General features: G+C 29.7%; 1 protein-coding gene across 1 annotated transcript in view; it reads left to right on the plus strand.

The window, feature by feature from the left end:
* LOC145255716 (transmembrane protein 132C-like) overlaps window positions 1-21,097 on the plus strand; it is a 429,514-nt gene that overhangs the window by 248,611 nt on the left and 159,806 nt on the right. The window contains exon 3 of the mRNA XM_080114311.1: window positions 5,547-6,345. Within this exon, the coding sequence (XP_079970437.1) occupies window positions 5,547-6,345 (799 nt within the window). The remainder of the gene's footprint in view (window positions 1-5,546; window positions 6,346-21,097) is intronic.

A 21,097-nucleotide genomic window follows, 5' to 3' on the forward strand; every position in this document is an offset into this window, starting at 1 on the left:
GTCTTTTTTCTCTCTTTTTGTTTCATCTACTCTCTCTTTTCTTTAGTCACAAACTCTCTCTCTTTCTTTCATCCTCTTCCTCTCTTTCTTTTACTCTTCTTCTTTCTCTTTTTCTTTCACTCATCCTCTCTCTATTCTCTTGTTTGCCTTCATTCTCTTTTTCACTCACTCTTTCTCTCTAGCTATCTTTTGTTCTCTTTCTCTCTCGCTCACCACCTTTTACTATTTTTCTCTTGCCACACCCTCTCTCTGTCTCTTTTTACATCTCTTTCTCTACCTTGTTCACTCTCTCTTTATCTTTCACTCTGTCTCTTTCATTACCTCCTCTTCTCACTTTCTATTTTGTTTTTCCATCTGAATATCAATAATTTTGTGACTATACACCTATGTTACCTATCTTTAGTTCTGTGGAATTTCCTAGGGTAATTACAGACTGATTATAACGAGCCAATTCCAAACGGTTTCTGAGCAGGAATCATTTTTGTCAGGAACTAATACTTATTTCATATTCAAGCTCGCCTTAATATCAATAATGTGTTCGATTTTTTTCTTTTTTAGATCGTTGGTAAAGGGGGAGCTAATCAAATTTTGGTTTGTACACTTCAGGCAGAGTGTATTTCTGTTTGGTCATCCCCACTTTTTATCTCCATGCATTTCACCAGACTCCAATTGTGGGCAACACATTGTCATTGTTAATATATTGGAAAGCTGGTTGTATGGCTTCTGGGTAGCATTAATAAAAAAAAAGGTTGTTTTTTAATACACTGCAATATGATTGGATTAGCCAAATAATGTGATCGTTTTATTTGGGTACTTTCTATCTGTCTGTCTATCTGCCTGTCTCTCTCTCTGTCTCTGTCTGTCTGTCTGTCTGTCTGTCTGTGTGTCTCTCTCTCTCTCTCTCTCTCTCTCTCTCTCTCTCTCTCTCTCTCTCTCTCTCTCTCTCTCTATCTATCTACCTTGCTTGCCCTCTCACTCTATCATTCTCTCCACCATTCTGTTTCCGTCTCTTAATGTACCATTCTCTCTTTCACTCTGTCTTTCTACCCCACTATGTCATATTGATCTAACGAAGGGGTTCCTCTTTTTTTTCATTATTTTATACCATGTACCGCGATGACACAGCATGTATGATAACTCAAATTCTCATTCACTGTTGCTGCTATAATTTCTACCTCTGTCAACCCCTCTCTGCACAACTCTACACATCGACATCATACCTCTTTGCCATCTTTATATAAAACTTTATATAAACCTTTATATAAAACTAAATTAAATGTAATATATCCTACACTACTCACCTTTACATCTAGCAGTTGTGTTAAAAATCCATAATGATTGAGTTGGAAACCCTTTGTGAAATTTAGATGCATCTGATTTTTCTGAAACTGGAATACTAGCTAAAATATATCAATTAATAACTATTCCCCAAATTTCAAATATTTCAGATTTGTATTAAATTTGATCCATAGTCATTAGATACCAATTAAGCAAGTTTCCCTGAATTTCAATTTCTTTAAATCCCTTAAACTTAAGCAATAAAATTTAAACATTTTCAAGAATCTAAGTTATGTTACAGATTTTTTTTATTAAAATTGGAATAAGGATTCTATACATGAGGTTTAGCATCATTATATCTTGATTTTAATCTTTATAAGAGAACATAAAAGAGGTGCAAAATTGTTTGGGGAATTATTTTTATCCATCCTGGTACAGGTATTCTTCAAGTTCTAATATATGAAAAGAAATTTTGAGGAGACGCAGAGAAAGAGTAAGTAAAATAATTAATATTTTTTATGTTTGTTATAATAAAAACATCATTGGTGATGCATACTTGGCCAGGCGCAATCGAAAAAAAGTTTGTATTTTGTTTTTTTTTAGTTCAAAACTTGATTCATTTTCGATTATGCATCATCCATCATATTCTATTCACCTAACACCAACAGATTACCTTCACTTTAGAAGTTTGCAAAATCATCTGAGTGAGTTAAAAATTACTTTGAGAGAAGAATTCTAAAAATCCTTGGGTTTTGAACAAAAAATAAATGAAGAAATTTCACAAATGTGGCATAAAAGAAGGAACCTTATTAATAGATGGAAAAGCGACATGAAGAAAAATGGTGGCTATGTTCAGGAATAAATCTGATATTGAGTTCTTTTTTTATATATTTTATTGAGCTTAAAAAAAAAAGGAGAACAGAACTTTCAGTACAACCTTGAGTTTTTAAACTTTATTTTTCGTTGAGGGAGGCTTGGCTTAATGCATGCCATCATAGACTATGGAATTGGTAATGCTGACTTTAAATCCTATCGAACATTATTTTGCAATGTGATTCTCCCTACCTCTCTGCCTGGGTGGTGTAAGTGCATCGGTGTACAGCTAAAGACCTGCATCACAACCATCAAGGTAGACTTAGTTGAACTCTCAGGTTCACAAACGGTTAGTCTTTTGTTAGCCATCTTATGTGAACTTGTTCAGGTCGGCCATGCATGGATTGCCATGGTTCAACCCGATTAGGATGAACACCACTGCTACTGCTGCTGCTGAAACAACAACAACAACAATAACAACAACAAAGAGGTGACAGTGACTAAGTGGTTAATGATACAAACTGACAACCTGGGTGTGCCAAGTGCAAATCCAGTTCGTGCCACAGAAACACTTTCACTTAGGGATGTTAGCAACCTTCACGTGGTGCTTCCCATAAATATTTGATGTCTTTCTAGAAAGAATTCTAACTAGAAAGATATCTAGAAAATGAATGCCAACATAAATCATCAGATTCATACGAAATGTTTAACGACAACAACAAATCCTATCGGGTATATTGTGTTCACTTATTGAGACTAATGTTGTAGATAAAAATATAAACGTCTTTTCTCATCTGATAAAGATTTGTGTTCGACAAATTGCACAGACAGTTTTAAGTTGATTCGATCAAATTGGGTCCGACCCATTTTTTATTATATGAGGTACAAAATACAACTGAAAATATAAAATAAAGAATATGATATTCTTCTCCATAATATTAATTTATTATGGATGGTGAGCTAACAGTAAATCATCATTATATTATTTCTATTATTGTGTGCAGAACAGGAGACTTTGATGGTATGGTCATGTTAAAAGAATAGATGAGAATTCTTTGTTTAATAGATGTAAAACAGTGGAGATAGCAGATTTTGTTCACAAGAAAAATATGGAAGAAAGTGATATGAATGGATTTGAGAGATTTGAGAGAAAGAAAGTAAACAAAAATTGTGCCTTGCACATGAAAGGGTCTCATGCCAGAACGGCCTTTTTTTATTCTATGAGGTCGAAAATGCTATTCAAAATGTAAAATGAAAAAATAAGATATACTTCCTCATAATTTTTTTTATAGAAACACTAAATCATCGTTGAGTCATTTCACCAACTAAAAATTATTTCTATCATTATGAAATAAATGGTAGAAATTAATATAGTGTTTAAATTAATTTACCATGAAAAAACGTTTTCTCTAATTTTAAATTTCCGATTCTGAGAGAAAACATTCTTTTTGTTATGCAAACACTTTTCTTTATGTGCTGTATTGTTGCGCTTTGGATAAATCGTGTTTTGTTTTGTATTTAAGGATATTATTATACCGAGCATTTAATGTGTATTTATTTTTTTTTGTTTACTTGTATGTGTGTGTTTTTTTTAATATAAAATATAAACCTCTTTAAACCTTAGTATGTAAAGTTGGGGCTCCATCATAAGTTTTCTGATTGGATCCTGCAATTCCTAGCAGCAGCCTTGGCCAATTGTATAATAGATATTGTTGTTCAACATTATCAGCAGTTGTCTGTTCCAATAGGCAATAGCGATCTTTGGATCATTCCATTGCTGAATTACAGCATCTGATGTGCAAGCCTATCCTGCATCAGTAGGCTCTATTTCAGTTGCCAAAAATGTAAGTAAGATCTGGTTCAGAGAGCTCTGGTGCAGCCTTCTGCGATCTATACCCCCTCCAACTGCTAGTTTCTCGTTTCTTCACTCTTCTTGGAGATAACTTTTACAACACTTTTCTAGTGGCTGCATTCTTCGGCCATAGCCTCCCAGTCTGCTGGGTGGACACCATGACAATTCAATATTAAGTGATCACAAAAAGGGGTTGATGTGTTGTAAAACAGACGAATTCTACACATCATTTTGATAATCACAAAAATATAAAGTAGGCGACTATTTATGAATGAATCAAAGAATTAAGCTGTTAACCTGAATTCAGCAGCATTTTTGTTGTTTCGATGACAATCAGTTTGATAAGTGGATACTTAAACGGTCAGAAATTACCGACAGATAATTGGTCAGTCAACTTTTTCACAGAAATGTCCTCTGCACCCTCTTGCTTTTAACGTGACCCCGTAAGTAACTTTCGTAATTTCTTCCTGACTTGTCATTAGGCTGCACTTGCAGACCATTAGGTATCTGGCTGTCAAAGATTATGAAGAAAAAAAAACTCGTTTTTGTTAAATACTGGATTCTTTTTTTTTAATGTTTTGACGATGTATTTCCATTTTGACCTTTCTGAAAGCAATTCCATTATTTAGCAATTTTCAAGAATTTTTCAACAAGTGTGTGTATGTATGTATGTATGGAGAGAGAGAGAGAGAGAGAGAGAGAGAGAGAGAGAGAGAGAGATGGTTACAAGATATATGAATTAGACAAAAGGAAGGACAATTAAATACATTTCATCCTCGCTGAGTGCCTGAGGATTCCTGCTAGGATGAAAAGTGGACGCCTCTGTGATTCTATGTAGGATAAAAAGCGGAAGTCTCCATGAAACTTTAATACTAAGCTATTACATATTGAGCACTGTTGAAGTAAATACTAAATATATATAGATATATACATATCATCTTATATGTGTATATAATAATAATAATAATAATAATAATAATAATAATAATAATAATAATAATAATATATGTATACACCTTCCATCAAAAATAATGGAGGAAAAAATTATGCTTCACTAGTGTTTGCACTCGAATTTTCTTTAACAGTATTACTAAAATAGACATATAACATCACAGAATTACGTCAAAATTATTATCTTTTTTGATGACCTAAAGAAAAACACCCACCATTGACTTTTTATTTAAAGTAGAGCATTTCTTTCTGAATTCATTTCAGGCAGGGAAGAAGGTAAGTCTGGGGTGATTGTCTGACTTATTTACTTTCTCACTTCCCCTCATCATTTGATCATCCAGTTTTTCTCACTAAATTTTATGTGTTGGGATGCATTTATATTCATTATAAATATATGAATATTGATCTTTATTATAGAATTGAGTATAGTAATCCACTCTAATGAATCATTAGATGGACCTTTACTGACACTATGAATAGTTAGTTAATGGTGGTAACAGACAGGATTACTAAGTTCGAATCAGTGTCTGGTAACACATTACTTGTGTACTTTCTGTAAATACATGTTCGTGTTAACTTTACCTCCTTGTTGTCTTATTTCTATGTTTTCTTCATCAATTTTTCATTTTAACTTTTATTTTTTATTTTTCAGTCCATGGTGTTGATATCTCTTTGAAAAATCCTGAAGATGGCTACTTCCTCAAATTTCGGCAACATGGACCTCAGACTCAACAAGAAGCCCTCATCATCACTGAATCGACTGGTGAGCTGCCTATCGTTCAAGCTCAACTCGGACCCTTCTTTTCTGTGAAACCTATTCCCAGGCACCTTCTGGACACCTCCATCTACAATGGTTCTAACATTCTTGACCGATTCACTTTGGACAACCAGGATATCAGTGTTCACCTTGTGTCCCAAAAAGTTACCCCAGAGAACCCCAAGTTGCAGATTCTCATCCATGCAGGAGTGTCTATGCGGGAAACACTGACCAATACAAAACTGAACACACAAGGTCAGATCTCTGGCTTTCATTTTCAAAACTGGTGTGGTCAGCTGTTTGTCCAGCATTTTGAGCAGGAAGTATCTGGTGCTTGTATTCTTAGCGATAAGTACAATGGCTGTGTGGCAGGTGTTGAGATTCCTGAAGAATGGTGGGCATCCAACGAGACAGTTGTCCATCTTTATTACCAGGTGACACCGGTCACCAACAACTTGGAATGTGTTAGCAAATCCAGTTCCATTGTAGAAGACAAGTCTTTATTGAACGTCTCAATCGATGCAAAACGGTACTTGATGACCATGCCATTATTGTTGGATGAGGAGGAGTACAAAGACCTCAAAGACAAGCATGTGGTGATTTCGGTTCCTTCTGGAACTTACCGTCCTGGAGCTCATTTTTATGTACCAATTAAACTGGAGGCAAATTCTGACCTCCAGGTATTTGCAATGAGGTAAGTTCTAAATTAATATACATGAAAAAATTTATACATGCCTAAAGGTGAACTATGTGTCTGATTCGATTCAGTATGCAAACTTATTTTTATAAGCAAAAAAGAAGGCTTAATCTTAATAATAACTGATGGTAATAGATAATGCAAATTTAATTTTTATGAGCTCAGAAGAGGAGAATTTGTGTTAATAAAGATTAAAGGAAATAATTTCTTTTACCTTTATCAAACACCTGAAAAAGATTGAATGTTTTATCAACCGAAAAGTTATGCAAATAACATTCAAGATGAGAACGTTAGTTCTATTAATCCAAATCCAACAGTCATTCCTCATCTCAAAAATTCAAAATTGTACTTTCTTATATTTTTATTAAAGACAAAAATTTCTTATATTTTTATTAAACTCAAAAAGTATTCTCGTGTTTTTAATTTTTAGACTAAAAATAAAAATTAATCTACAAGCACACACATCTTTTATTTAGAGATTCAGGAGAGAGAGAGTGCAGATTAGTGAATTTTTTGGTTGTTGTTCAGAATTCAACCTAATTAAAAAAATAAAAATGCAGAAAAATCTTTATGATGTACGTATTTGTCAGGAAACGAAAATGACAGATTTCAAAAGTCATCTAAGTGTATCAACTAATATTTTTTTATATAGAAAATCACATTTTTACAAATTTTAGCTATTTTAGCAGTAAATTGTAGCCTTTACCGTATTGATTTTGACCTTTATTCTGGAGAAGTTGTTAAGAGGGAGATAACCAGTGATGAATTGTAAATATGGCAGAGTGACATGCGTACATTATAAAGATTTTTCTGTATTTTTAAAAAATTTGTTTACTGGTAAAAGGTGGATGGTGCTATTTGCAATTTGTTTGCTATGAATGAGGAAATGGTTTGGAACAACAGTAGATAAAATACAAAATATAAAAATGTTAACAAGACTGGAGACTTACATATAAATTACTCTTCCACCCAACTCCCTAATTCAATTATTCTTCATAATAATAATAATATGTAGAAGTAAAGAAAAAGAAAAGGACAAAATACAAAAAATACGGTAACATAACATACAGTAACAAACAATTAATCAATATATGACAGAATGCAGAAATTGTACACCCCTCACCAGATAAAATAGTACACACTAACCAGATACACACAACACATATATACATACATACACATTTGTATATGCACATATATCCATAATGTTCAATTTGAAGGAGAAACATTCTACCAGAAACAAATACAATTGTGATTCAGTAATTAATAGAAAAAAAATCGCATCCATATAAACCAGATTTAAATCAACTGATAATAAACTGACGCGTACAAGACTAAGATTTACTTTAATAATTATTTACAAGAATAAAAAATTTTACTGTAAATCCAGTAAATATATATATATTTTTTTCAATTTTCTTATTTTGTTTTGCTGCGGATGAAACATCTTACTATGTAGGAGACATTAACACTCTATCTCATACATTTTAACTAATAGATCCTTTTAAGGTTCTAACCGTCCCTGTAAGTGCAATTGTTTGTATCTTTCTTGCACTTGGTTCATCAAATATATTTGCCAGGTAGTTTTGAAATTCTTTTTCCAACTGTTTTTTCTGTTATACCTAGAACTTAGTGTTCCACTGGATATTCAATTTTTTTTACAGATCGTCCACATTTACACATTCTATCGTGTCGCATTGTATAGTAGCATTGCGTTTTTTTCAAATGTGTACAAAGAAACAATTTCAATATTGATAACCTTTGAAATTTTATTGAACTCCTTATATATCAGGAAAAAAAGGATTTCTTCCTTAATTTAGTTTTAGCAAAGTGGGAGTCGATTTGTCTTTGATTTCTAGTGAAATATTTCCTTATGAGTCCTTTATGTTTTATTATTTTTATATTGCACATTAAAACGAAGCAGTAAGTAGTAATCTCTTGTTCTCCATATTTAAAATATTCTTCTTCTTTAAAGGAGTATTTAAATGGGCATATTTGGATATTTGAATAACTTTAAATTTTCTTTATCCTTGAAACAAATGAACAAACAAATGAACAAACAAATGAACGCTATAGAATTTTATTTTTAATATTTTCTAGTGTGACCAATGAATACTCTACGGTTGTATCTTTTATCTGTTGTGGGTTGCTTCTGTACGTGAAAATTTTGCTTGACGTTTATCTGTGATGTTATTAGAGTCGTGGGACAAGAGACTTTTAGGAATCATTCAAAGTAATATACAAATTAAAACATTCCAAATCGTTTCAGAAACGATCATATGCTAAATTTTAATTCTTGGTAATAATGTCCTAATTTTCTTTATCTCAAATTATATATATATAGGACTACTTCATTTAATCACATAAATTAATATACGAAAGTATGATTTTATGCGTAAACTTTAAGTATTTACTTCAACAGTTCTTAATACATAGGTAGAGCTAGGCAGTAAGTTATAAAAATATACATGGCAATTAAGCTACACAGAATATTCTGCGTTTCATTCCGCAAAATATTCGGTGTAGCTTAATTGCCATATATATTTTTATAACTTACTATATATATATATATATATATATATATATATATATATATATATATATATATATATATATATATATATTATGCATATGAGCAGACAACCTTCTCTTTGATTGCCACACCCACCAATGATCATTTACTCATTTTAATGATCTTCCATCTGTTATGATTCTACCAGTTTGTGAAGTGTCAGACATTTAGATATAATGTTTTTTTCCTTTGTTCTAAAAATATGTCTGTCTGAACATTCTGATAAAATGTTATTTCAATAACAAAATATTGGTTATTTTAGGTCAAGTCACAAGATTGACTGAAGTACATTAAATCTCTTTTATTTGTGCCTAGTTTTAAGATTCTCATCTTTTGTTTCGCATTTAATTTTTTTTTTTTTCATATCCTAAACACAAAGGCAAATTCAATTTGTTACATTTGTGAAAAGAGGAAACGTTTTTGTTGATTATTTTAACACTTTTTTCTTTTCTTTTGTGATTCGCTGAAGAGTTACTATTTATTGACTTTAATAGTTTTACCCTTTAGGTCTTATAAAATTATTGCATCTACAAAGGGTGATTATTGTTGGAAATTGATGCATAACATCTGACTAATATCTACCATTTTTATTTTTACAGTTTAAAAATAACAAACGTTTTTTCATAAATAACAATGCTGTCTTTGTTATGCCCTTTATATGCAGCTTAGCTAAAACGAATTCAGCACCAGATTTTTGAAGTTGGGATGAATTCATTATTTAGGTCAAAGCCATTTGAGGATGAGAGTTTATGAGATTGATGGATTATCAGTTGAAGAACAGGATTGAAAATGTTTGAAACAAATATGACTAAAATTTGTTTTTCTTTTAGTATCAGTATAATATCAATCAATTTCCGGTTTACGTGCTTTCTGAACTTTTTTATAGCCATATTATGCTTGTTTAACGCTAATTCAGTGAATAATTTTTTTTCAGATAATTTTTAGATAGCGATTTATTTAAACTATTATAAGTGACTAAATTATAATTTTCAATCGCCATGGTTAAAACTAAGGAACACAGCGAAGACGTCAGGAAGCTTGTTGTAGCATGCCATACCAATGGGGAGGGCTATGATAAGATTTCAAAGAAGCTAAACCTTCCCAAATCCACTGTTAGAGCCATAATAAACAAGTTCAAATCGCAAGGCCACGTTATGAGTTTAGAGGGTAGAGGGAGAAAAAGGATTCTTTCCCCAAGAGATGAACGGAAAATTGTTCGACAAGTAAAACAAAACCCAAGGATCTCTGTTGGGGAGATTGTTGATGAACAGAGCACCTCTGGAGTGAATGTATCTCGACATACAGTTGGTAGAGTTTTGAAGAGAGCTGGTTTAAAAGCATGTCGTCCGAGAAAGACTCCCTTATTGAAGCCTATGCACCTGAAAGCAAGGCTAGCCTTTGCAAAAAACGTCATATTGATAAAGATGTTGCATTCTGGAAACGTGTTCTATGGACTGACGAAACGAAAATAGAGTTATTTGGCCATAATAAAGTGTCTTATATTTACAGAAAATCTGGCGAAGCTTTCCTGCCTAAGAACACCATACCCACAGTGAAGCACGGTGGAGGCAGTTTGATGTTTTGGGGATCCTTTGCTGCCTCTGGACCAGGGCGACTTGTTAAGGTCACAGGTAGCATAAAAAAGGAAGATTATGTTAAAATATTGGATGAAAACCTGAAAGACTCTGCTAAAGAGCTCTCACTTGGTCGTCGTTGGTGGTTCATGCAAGATAATGACCCAAAGCATTCGGCTAAACTGACTAAGAAATGGCTTGAGGACAATCATATTAATGTTTTGGAGTGGCCATCACAAAGCCCAGACCTTAATCCAATTGAAAATTTATGGAGAACATTAAAATTGAGGGTAATGCAAAGGAAGCCTAAGAATCTTATTCAATTGGAGGATTATTGTCAGGAAGAGTGGGCTAAAATTACTACTGAAGAGTGCAACAACTTGGTTGTAAACTATGAAAAGCAACTGAGGAAGGTAATCAAGGCCAAAGGCTATACAATTGATTATTAAATAAATCGTGCCAATAATTTTGAACAAGGGTTTTTTGCAATTATGTTTGTTGTTCCTTTGTTATTTATTTTTTCTAAAATCCGATTGCTGCATCGGAAAGGCCAGTTAAAAATACATAATATACTTTGTTATTTTCTTTAATTTAATCCCTTTTTTAGAATTTATTAGACAAAATTTAACTTTTATTTTACCGTGCCAATAAATATGATCATCACTGTATATATATATATTAGTGATGATATATATATAAAATCAAAGCAACAAAATATAAAATAAGAACCTCATATGGTGCATTTTCTTATGTGTTGCAACTGTTTTATAACCATTTGGGCACATTTAAACATATCATTTAAAAATATTCCAAAAATAGCTACTCTTCATACACTAAAATCCATCCATCATATTTATATGAATATAATCATGATTCCTATTTTCAATCAGTGGGACACGTCTCATTCTTCGTCCTTTTATTCTATTACTTTCTTTATTTTTTCGATCACCTTAGAATTGAGTAAGTATCCCACTTTCATATTTTTTATTTTTAGATGATACGATTTTCTATTTCTATATTCATTTAATCTATTAATGTTTTTCAATTTGCTTACTTGCGTCATACCACATAGTGAATTCCAAAAAAGAAATTTTAAACAAAATTTTTATGTTATACAAAGCTATCTACAAAGAAATAAGTTCCTATTATCACACCAAAGAACTAATTTAAAAATATTATCACGGCCAAGAACTAATTAAAAAATATTATCACACCAAAGAACTAATTAAAAAATATTATCACACCAAAGAACTAATTAAAAAATATTATCACGCCCAAGAACTAATTAAAAAATATTATCACACCAAAGAACTAATTAAAAAATATTATCACACCAAAGAACTAATTGAAAAATATTATCACGCCCAAGAACTAATTAAAAAATATTATCACACCCAAGAACTAATTAAAAAATATTATCACACCAAAGAACTAATTAAAAAATATTATCACACCAAAGAACTAATTGAAAAATATTATCACGCCCAAGAACTAATTAAAAAATATTATAACGCCCAAGAACTAATTAAAAAATATTATCACACCAAAGAACTAATTAAAAAATATTATCACACCAAAGAACTAATTAAAAAATATTATCACACCAAAGAACTAATTGAAAAATATTATCACGCCCAAGAACTAATTAAAAAATATTATCACGCCCAAGAACTAATTAAAAAATATTATAACACCAAAGAACTAATTAAAAAATATTATCACGCCCAAGAACTAATTAAAAAATATTATCACACCAAAGAACTAATTAAAAAATATTATCACACCAAAGAACTAATTAAAAAATATTATCACACCAAAGAACTAATTGAAAAATATTATCACGCCCAAGAACTAATTAAAAAATATTATCACACCCAAGAACTAATTAAAAAATATTATCACACCAAAGAACTAATTAAAAAATATTATCACACCAAAGAACTAATTGAAAAATATTATCACGCCCAAGAACTAATTAAAAAATATTATAACGCCCAAGAACTAATTAAAAAATATTATCACACCAAAGAACTAATTAAAAAATATTATCACACCAAAGAACTAATTAAAAAATATTATCACACCAAAGAACTAATTGAAAAATATTATCACGCCCAAGAACTAATTAAAAAATATTATAACACCAAAGAACTAATTAAAAAATATTATCACGCCCAAGAACTAATTAAAAAATATTATCACACCAAAGAACTAATTAAAAAATATTATCACACCAAAGAACTAATTAAAAAATATTATCACACCAAAGAACTAATTAAAAAATATTATCACACCAAAGAACTAATTAAAAAATATTATCACACCAAAGAACTAATTAAAAAATATTATCACACCAAAGAACTAATTAAAAAATATTATCACGCCCAAGAACTAATTAAAAAATATTATCACGCCCAAGAACTAATTAAAAAATATTATCACACCAAAGAACTAATTAAAAAATATTATCACACCAAAGAACTAATTAAAAAATATTATAACACCAAAGAACTAATTAAAAAATATTATCACGCCCAAGAACTAATTAAAAAATATTATCACACCAAAGAACTAATTAAAAAATATTATCACACCAAAGAACTAATTAAAAAATATTATCACACCAAAGAACTAATTAAAAAATATTATCACACCAAAGAACTAATTAAAAAATATTATCACACCAAAGAACTAATTAAAAAATATTATCACACCAAAGAACTAATTAAAAAATATTATCACGCCCAAGAACTAATTAAAAAATATTATCACGCCCAAGAACTAATTAAAAAATATTATCACACCAAAGAACTAATTAAAAATATTATCACACCAAAGAACTAATTAAAAAATATTATCACGCCCAAGAACTAATTAAAAAATATTATCACACCAAAGAACTAATTAAAAAATATTATCACACCAAAGAACTAATTAAAAAATATTATCACGCCCAAGAACTAATTAAAAAATATTATCACACCAAAGAACTAATTAAAAAATATTATCACGCCAAAGAACTAATTAAAAAATATTATCACACCAAAGAACTAATTAAAAAATATTATCACACCAAAGAACTAATTAAAAAATATTATCACACCAAAGAACTAATTGAAAAATATTATCACGCCCAAGAACTAATTAAAAAATATTATAACGCCCAAGAACTAATTAAAAAATATTATCACACCAAAGAACTAATTAAAAAATATTATCACACCAAAGAACTAATTAAAAAATATTATCACACCAAAGAACTAATTAAAAAATATTATCACACCAAAGAACTAATTAAAAAATATTATCACGCCCAAGAACTAATTAAAAAATATTATCACGCCCAAGAACTAATTAAAAAATATTATCACACCAAAGAACTAATTAAAAATATTATCACACCAAAGAACTAATTAAAAAATATTATCACGCCAAAGAACTAATTAAAAAATATTATCACACCAAAGAACTAATTAAAAAATATTATCACACCAAAGAACTAATTAAAAAATATTATCACGCCCAAGAACTAATTAAAAAATATTATCACACCAAAGAACTAATTAAAAAATATTATCACGCCAAAGAACTAATTAAAAAATATTATCACACCAAAGAACTAATTAAAAAATATTATCACACCAAAGAACTAATTAAAAAATATTATCACACCAAAGAACTAATTAAAAAATATTATCACGCCCAAGAACTAATTAAAAAAAAACATAAAATAAAAATTTTAATTAAGGAATATGTTGTGGATGAAATGCAAGTGTAGAAAGAGGATTTCAGAACAGTGCAATAAATAAATGTAGTAGGTCGTTAGCTTAACATAAGGGAAATGGAATTAAATTTAATAATTATTATTGGTGTAAAAGTTAAAAACAAAGATAACATGTTTATATTAAGATTAGATTTGAAATGATAGATTTTGCATTTATATTAATTACATAACCAGTATTAAGTGAAAATAAATATCAAATAAAAATTATTTAAATAAACCATTTAATAATAGTTTTTCTTTAAAAATAGGATTTAAAAGAAAAGGATAAACAAATATATCATAACATATAAATTCAAATTTATATGAAACTAAGGCAGATTGAGAAATAAATAATATAATTTGGAAAATGTAGTTTAGGATTTGAAGAGTAAATCAATTAAATAAATAAATCAGAGAGGAAAAAATAATTCGACAAAATAGAAAAAACATTAATCGAATGAATATAGAAATAGAAAATTGTAAAAATATCATCTAAAAATAAGAAATACTTACTCAATTCTAATTGAAAAAATAAAAAAAAAATAGAATAAAAGGATGAAGAACGAGGTGAGTTCAACTGCTTGATCCCTTAAAATTGGAATTATGAATATATTCTTAAAAATATTATGAATGTATTTTAGTGTCTGAAGAGTAGCTATTTTTGAAATATTTTAAAATAAAACAATGTTTAAATTTGTCCAAATGGTTACAAAACAATTGTAACACATAAGGAAATACAGAATATGATGTTCTTATTTTATATTTTGTTGTCTTGATTTTTGCAAAAATATTATATGCATGCTCGATTATGAAAACTGATAATCATGAAAATTAATTGAGTCAATTAATATTGACTTTGATTTTATTCATACATAAACATTACCGGATATATAAAAAATGTTGGTTAAAAAATTAGTAATAACACACACACACACACACACACACACACACACACACACACACACACACACACACACACACACACACACACACATATATATATAAAGCTATATATCTCTCTGTCTGTCTCCATATTTCTAAACTCTATCTCCTCAAAATAAAAAGTCGCAGAGTGACGTGGCTCAAATAATTGGATTTTTTATGGACTGTTCTTTAATGGGTCTTTAGTCAGTCTAAATAGTTTTTAAGAGGGCAAAAATAGATCAAAATTGAAAAAATCGTTTTACATTTTGTACATTTATCTTAGTTTATTTTCAATTTTTGATCAGTTCATATATGTGTCACGTTAGTACAGTGGTAACGTCACCAGTTTTGAATGCTATAGTTTTGCTTTTGGTTTCGATTCTAGCTGATGGCACCCATATACATTTTTTTAATTTTTACTTTTGAAATCACGACTCTATATATACGAAATCTGGACAAATTAAAATATCATATTTAAGCATATTTTACGCCCAGGAAAAGCCCCGCCCCACCTCCGTATATATTATTGCCTTACACTATTTTGTATTCAAATTTTTGAAGAAGCTGTTTAGGTCAGTGAACTTTACCCTGTTTTTTATAATTGGAATTTTTTTTCTTTTTAATATTTTTTTAAGAATTTAATTATTAATTACTAACCAAAATATTATATTAACAAATAATGGATTCTATCTACTTTTTATAAACTATAAAAATTCTGCCTAAAGCTACGTGGGCCGAAATAACTTTTTATTTTATTTTTGATTTATACTAGTTAACAATCTCCTATTTCAAATACGGTGGCCATGATAAAGTGGATACTTTTTAATGTGGAGTAAGGGGGAAAATTATTGATTAAAAAAAAAAATGTTTTTATTTTTTGTAAAACCGGAATCTGATTCTATCGGTTTAGATCACTATTATGTGTTCTTTGAATCTGTTGTTAATTCTTTGATACTTATTGGCTCCAGTTCAAGACGATGGCGACCTAACAAGTCTATAAACTATTTGGCCAGTGCTAAAAATAATAGATATAGTATAAATATCATTTGAACTCTAATATAAATCATCTTGTTGTCTACGTTTTGATGTAAACCTGTCCAAAGTGGATTACACATTGCCATTTCAATCATCGTTCGATATGTTTTATGTGAGACTCTAAATAATAAAAGGATTTACAGTTGATCTGTAGATGTTTTTATTTAACTGTTTTGTACTGAAGCACCGTGCTACCTTAAAATTGGAAAGAATAGACTTACGATGATATTAAGCATAACTTTATTATAACGTTGCTTTACAATCTTAATCAAAACAGGATCTCTCTCTCTCTCTCTCTCTCTCGCACACACACACATATAATATATATATATATATATATATATATATATATATATATATATATATATATATATATATATATATATATACTTATTCAAAGTTCGTAGGCGAGAACGCCAGCAGAGTGCTCGATTATAAAGAAAATATCAAAATAAGAGCGTAATATTTATTTATATTTGTGTTTATTTTGGATTTGAAATCAACGGTACCGATGTTTTTCCCGGTCTTATGTAACACACACACACACACACACACACACATATACATATACATATATATATATATATATATATATATGATTATAAAACTCAAATGATCTTGTAACAGGTGTTGTAACCAAATATCCGGTTTACGACTTCCGGTTGTACATGCGTACATAAACATAAACTTATAACAGCGTACACAAATAAACACAAATCGCTGGACTGGTTTCGTTCGAACAAACGGACGTCCTTAGAAAAGTGAATATCTTAAATTTATTGAATAAAAAACTTCAAAATATGGGAAGCAAACGCAAAACGTCATTACAAATAATACGTGTAATCATCGACCTATTTCATATATACGATATATATTATACTAAATAATCAACGCGACAGTAAAATGTATTATTTTACTGTGTACATTTTCAGTGTCCCAATTTTTTTCGCATTTAAATTATCTAAATAAACAATTGTTAATGTTTTCTGCCTTTTATTTTTACATCGTTCATTTCCATATTATGTTTAAGTTATTTTAACGCAATTTTCTTACAAATAAATTTACTTTAACCCGTTGACAACCATGAGAGCATTTTACAACGGCGATTTAATAACCGTCTTCCCTTTTTTTTTTAATTTATTCTCCTTTTTTTTAATACAACTTTCTTAAAAAACATTCATACATTTTCTTCTACTCTGCCAACATAAATAAATAACCTCCAAAATATGTGTTTTTTACATTGCGTTACAAACAAATAATCAACTCAGTAATAAAACATATTGTTTTACTGTATACATTTTCAGCGTCCCAATTGAGCCATTTCTCAAGTTTTAAATTTTAGACTTTTTCAGGAATCAAAATCATATAATAGATTTTGATCAAAATATGAAAAAGATTCTAGACGTAAGGCAAATAATATAATGAGGCAAAGCCATTTTGCTTGGTGGAAAAGGGGACGTACTCCGGAAAAGAATACTATAAATTATTTTCCTTAGATTTAAATGAATAGGAATATTTTTTTAGTGTTTTTTAATTTTTTTTTTTTCGTGAACAAGATATGTTTTTTTTTTTTTAATTTAAAAAAAAAAATAGACGAAGACAAAAATGTATTTTGGTTTCCTCTGCTAAAATAAATGATGGCATTAATTTTGAAATAAAGACAGAAATTATTTGGAAAAGAAATTGATCTAAAGGAATGGTTTCTAAAGTAAGTTTTTTTTTCAGAGATTTTTTACAATTTCTTTTTAAATCTTTTTTCTGAAAAATCATTGTTCTAGAAAATTTAAGATTGCTTGCAAACTTTGTCTTTTTAAATAATGAATAAACGATTGTAAAAAAGAACCTATTTAGTAGAAACTAAACGTATTATTGGAATCTGTTTTTCTATTGTCTATTAATACCGTTGAATTATAAATTAATATCAATTGAACTTAAGCTCTGAAAGTTTGACTAATATATGTATATATATAATTGTAGCATTCATTACTGAAACAATACACGAGATGATGATGAGTTAGAAGGGGAATTTTTGAAAATGAATTGAAGCACAAAAAATGATAGCTGTCAGCATCTGAGAGAGAGAGGGGGGAGGATAAAGTGGAGGTATGTTGCAAGAAAAACGAGAGATGAAAGAAAGACAAAAAGGTGATGGTGTTGGATGTGAATAAAGAGAAAGTGGCTTCTTGTTGCTGTATAGTGTTGGGAAAAAAGTGAAGCAATATGGTGCAATAGAGAATAAGAAAGATTGCTAAAGAGAAACGGAAAAGAGAGACAAACTAGGGATCGGGTAGGAAAATCTATCTAAAAGAAAATGTTGGAGAGAAAGGATGTTAGAGATACATGTAGAAAAGAAAAAGAAGAAAAGGAAAAATGGTGTCTGATTTTGGAATTAAAAAAAAAATGTTAGTTTTCCGATGCATCCTCATGTTTCCATGAGATGCTCGGTCTGTTGGTTCCTATATTGGGATTTAGTTTGAAATCATAGTTTCGTTGCTAAATATGCAAACTGAATAAATATTGTATTTTAGATATGCCTAAGCATCGGTCAAGCTGTCACACCTAAATCTAAAATACCATGTTTACAGCAAAACTATAACCACACAGTTGATGTAACTTTTATAAATTTATTCAAACAGTTTTATAAAAGGGTCTTTCCATTGATTAGTCTGTCATACTTAAGTTTGGAAAACATTTCCATTGGTCGGTCACGTGTGTTTGAAAACTATTTTACTTAGTCTGTAGCCGTTTGACTTAGAATGAGTGCTTTATGCCAAACTTCTAGAGTAATCGTGGTATTGTGGTGACTAATCCCTATTAATCTATGTATCGAACAGATTCCATAATAATTAATTCGCTGCATCGTATCATAGCAAAGGTCCATACAAAATTTCAGTCAGATTAGCCCAGTAGTTTTCGAGAAAAAATGAAACAGACAGAGAGACAAACAGACAGACTCAGAGAAATATAATATAGGTTCATTTCTTTTAAGTTCAAGTCTCAAAAGAAAAAAGTTTGTTTTTTTTAATTACTTTTTTCATAAGAATTTTTTTTTTTTTTTGCTTAACAATGCTAATATATGATGGCATTCCTAAGCAAGATGGAGGAAATTAACTTTTGAAAACGTGTGATTTCAAAGATTTAATAATAAAAAAAAAAGCCAAAATCTTTAGTAATGTGAATCCTTATCGTCTTTGTTGGAATAAATCTCATTGAATGGCCACACTTATGTTGTTGGCAAATCGACATTTAACAAAATCGTGCACCAACGATTAATAATTGTTGCTTCTCGTCTGTATCGACTTCCTTTCAAATTAGGTCAAACTACATTTCAATGAATAGTTGGAAAATTTCAGATTTGAATGCGTTCTTCTCAAACTCGTAATAATTGAAACGACACATCCATTGTATATTTTCGTTTATCTATAATCACTCGGACATGAAGATAAAAAAAAAACAGCATATATATCACCCATTATGCCTACCCTATGTAAATACACACTGTTTCATTAGGTTCTTCCATTCTTACTTTCCGGGCAATATGATTCGTTCTTCACAAACCTTCAACAAAATACGGAAATATATGTCTAGAACACTTATAAAATTAATTTCATAAAATCTAACATGGCATTAGCCCATACTCCAATCAATATGTAAATCTGCAGAAAAAAACCCAGTCATTCCATTCACTAGTATTAAATAAAACATTACACAAATAAATTCATGTTGAATATAAAAAATGCAGTAAATGGTTGTGTGGGTGTAGAATATAGGAAGTTGATTAACAAGCTTGTTTTTAATAATAAAATACATAAAAATACAAAACCCATAATAAATTGTTATAAATAGATTATTATAATATCGTTAATAAAATCCGTTTTACTTCCACTATAATATACACAGTTAAAATGAAAATTTTTAGGTCTTTTGGCATTTTCATTGCTGTTTCATCCCATTATGTTACGGTTGTGTTAATGTAATTTTTTTCCTTTTTTTTTTTTTTTGTGTGTGTGTGTGTGTGTGTGTGTGTGTGTGGGTGTGTGTGTGTGTGTGTGCATACCATATACTTTTTTTAACAGAATTTTCTTTGTGCCTGTGTTTTCATTATAATGCATGCATGATTTTATAATTGTTTAGAAATGTACATGTTGACAATTAACTTCCTGATGTGATCAGATTAGGGAAATAATAAGTATAAATTCAATAGTCCCTATTTTTAAATTTAGATCTCAATTCCTTTAGGAGAAATAGTTCAACTAAATTAGTGACTTGAGCCTAGTCCAAAAGACCCATCATTATCTTGAAATTGTCAGGGGGTATTTTTCTAGTCCAAAGTTTATTCTTAAACCGTATGAACGTTTTTCTAGCTAGTAGGGTTAATTTAATTTCTAAGTCGGAAAGGTCTAAATTGTTTTTTGCTAGGATAAGTGCCTTATTTAATAGAATAGTGGATATGGATTGGGAATAATTGTCTATGTCAAATCTAATGAAGCTTAACTTAGATGTGTCTTTTAGATTTTAGAACCAGTTGATAACGTTGTCAAAAGATTGCTAAAGGGAAAACTTATTTTCTTTTTTATAGTAGGCATAACTCTGTCCAAGATCGTTTTACTTATTTTGCTCAAATCTGATTTGAAAAGGCATGTAGTCCGATAGATGGGTTACTATAGAAATTTACTTTATGGTCTTTTAAAGAGAATCTTGGGGTGAGCAGGGCCAATATTTCTGTATAGTTAATTATATGTAGGGTGGTGTGCAAGTTCTTAGCTTGCTCATTTATGAGGCATAGTGAATTAAGGGGTGCAACTTTATGGGCTTTATTTAGCTCATTGTATCTTAAATCTTTATATGTTTGATAATTAAGTTTGTAATAATTTTTAGTTT

Source organism: Euprymna scolopes, chromosome 31 (genome assembly GCF_053919585.1).
Source record: "Euprymna scolopes isolate OS-2025 chromosome 31, ASM5391958v1, whole genome shotgun sequence".
NCBI classification, from domain to species: Eukaryota; Metazoa; Mollusca; class Cephalopoda; order Sepiida; family Sepiolidae; genus Euprymna; species Euprymna scolopes.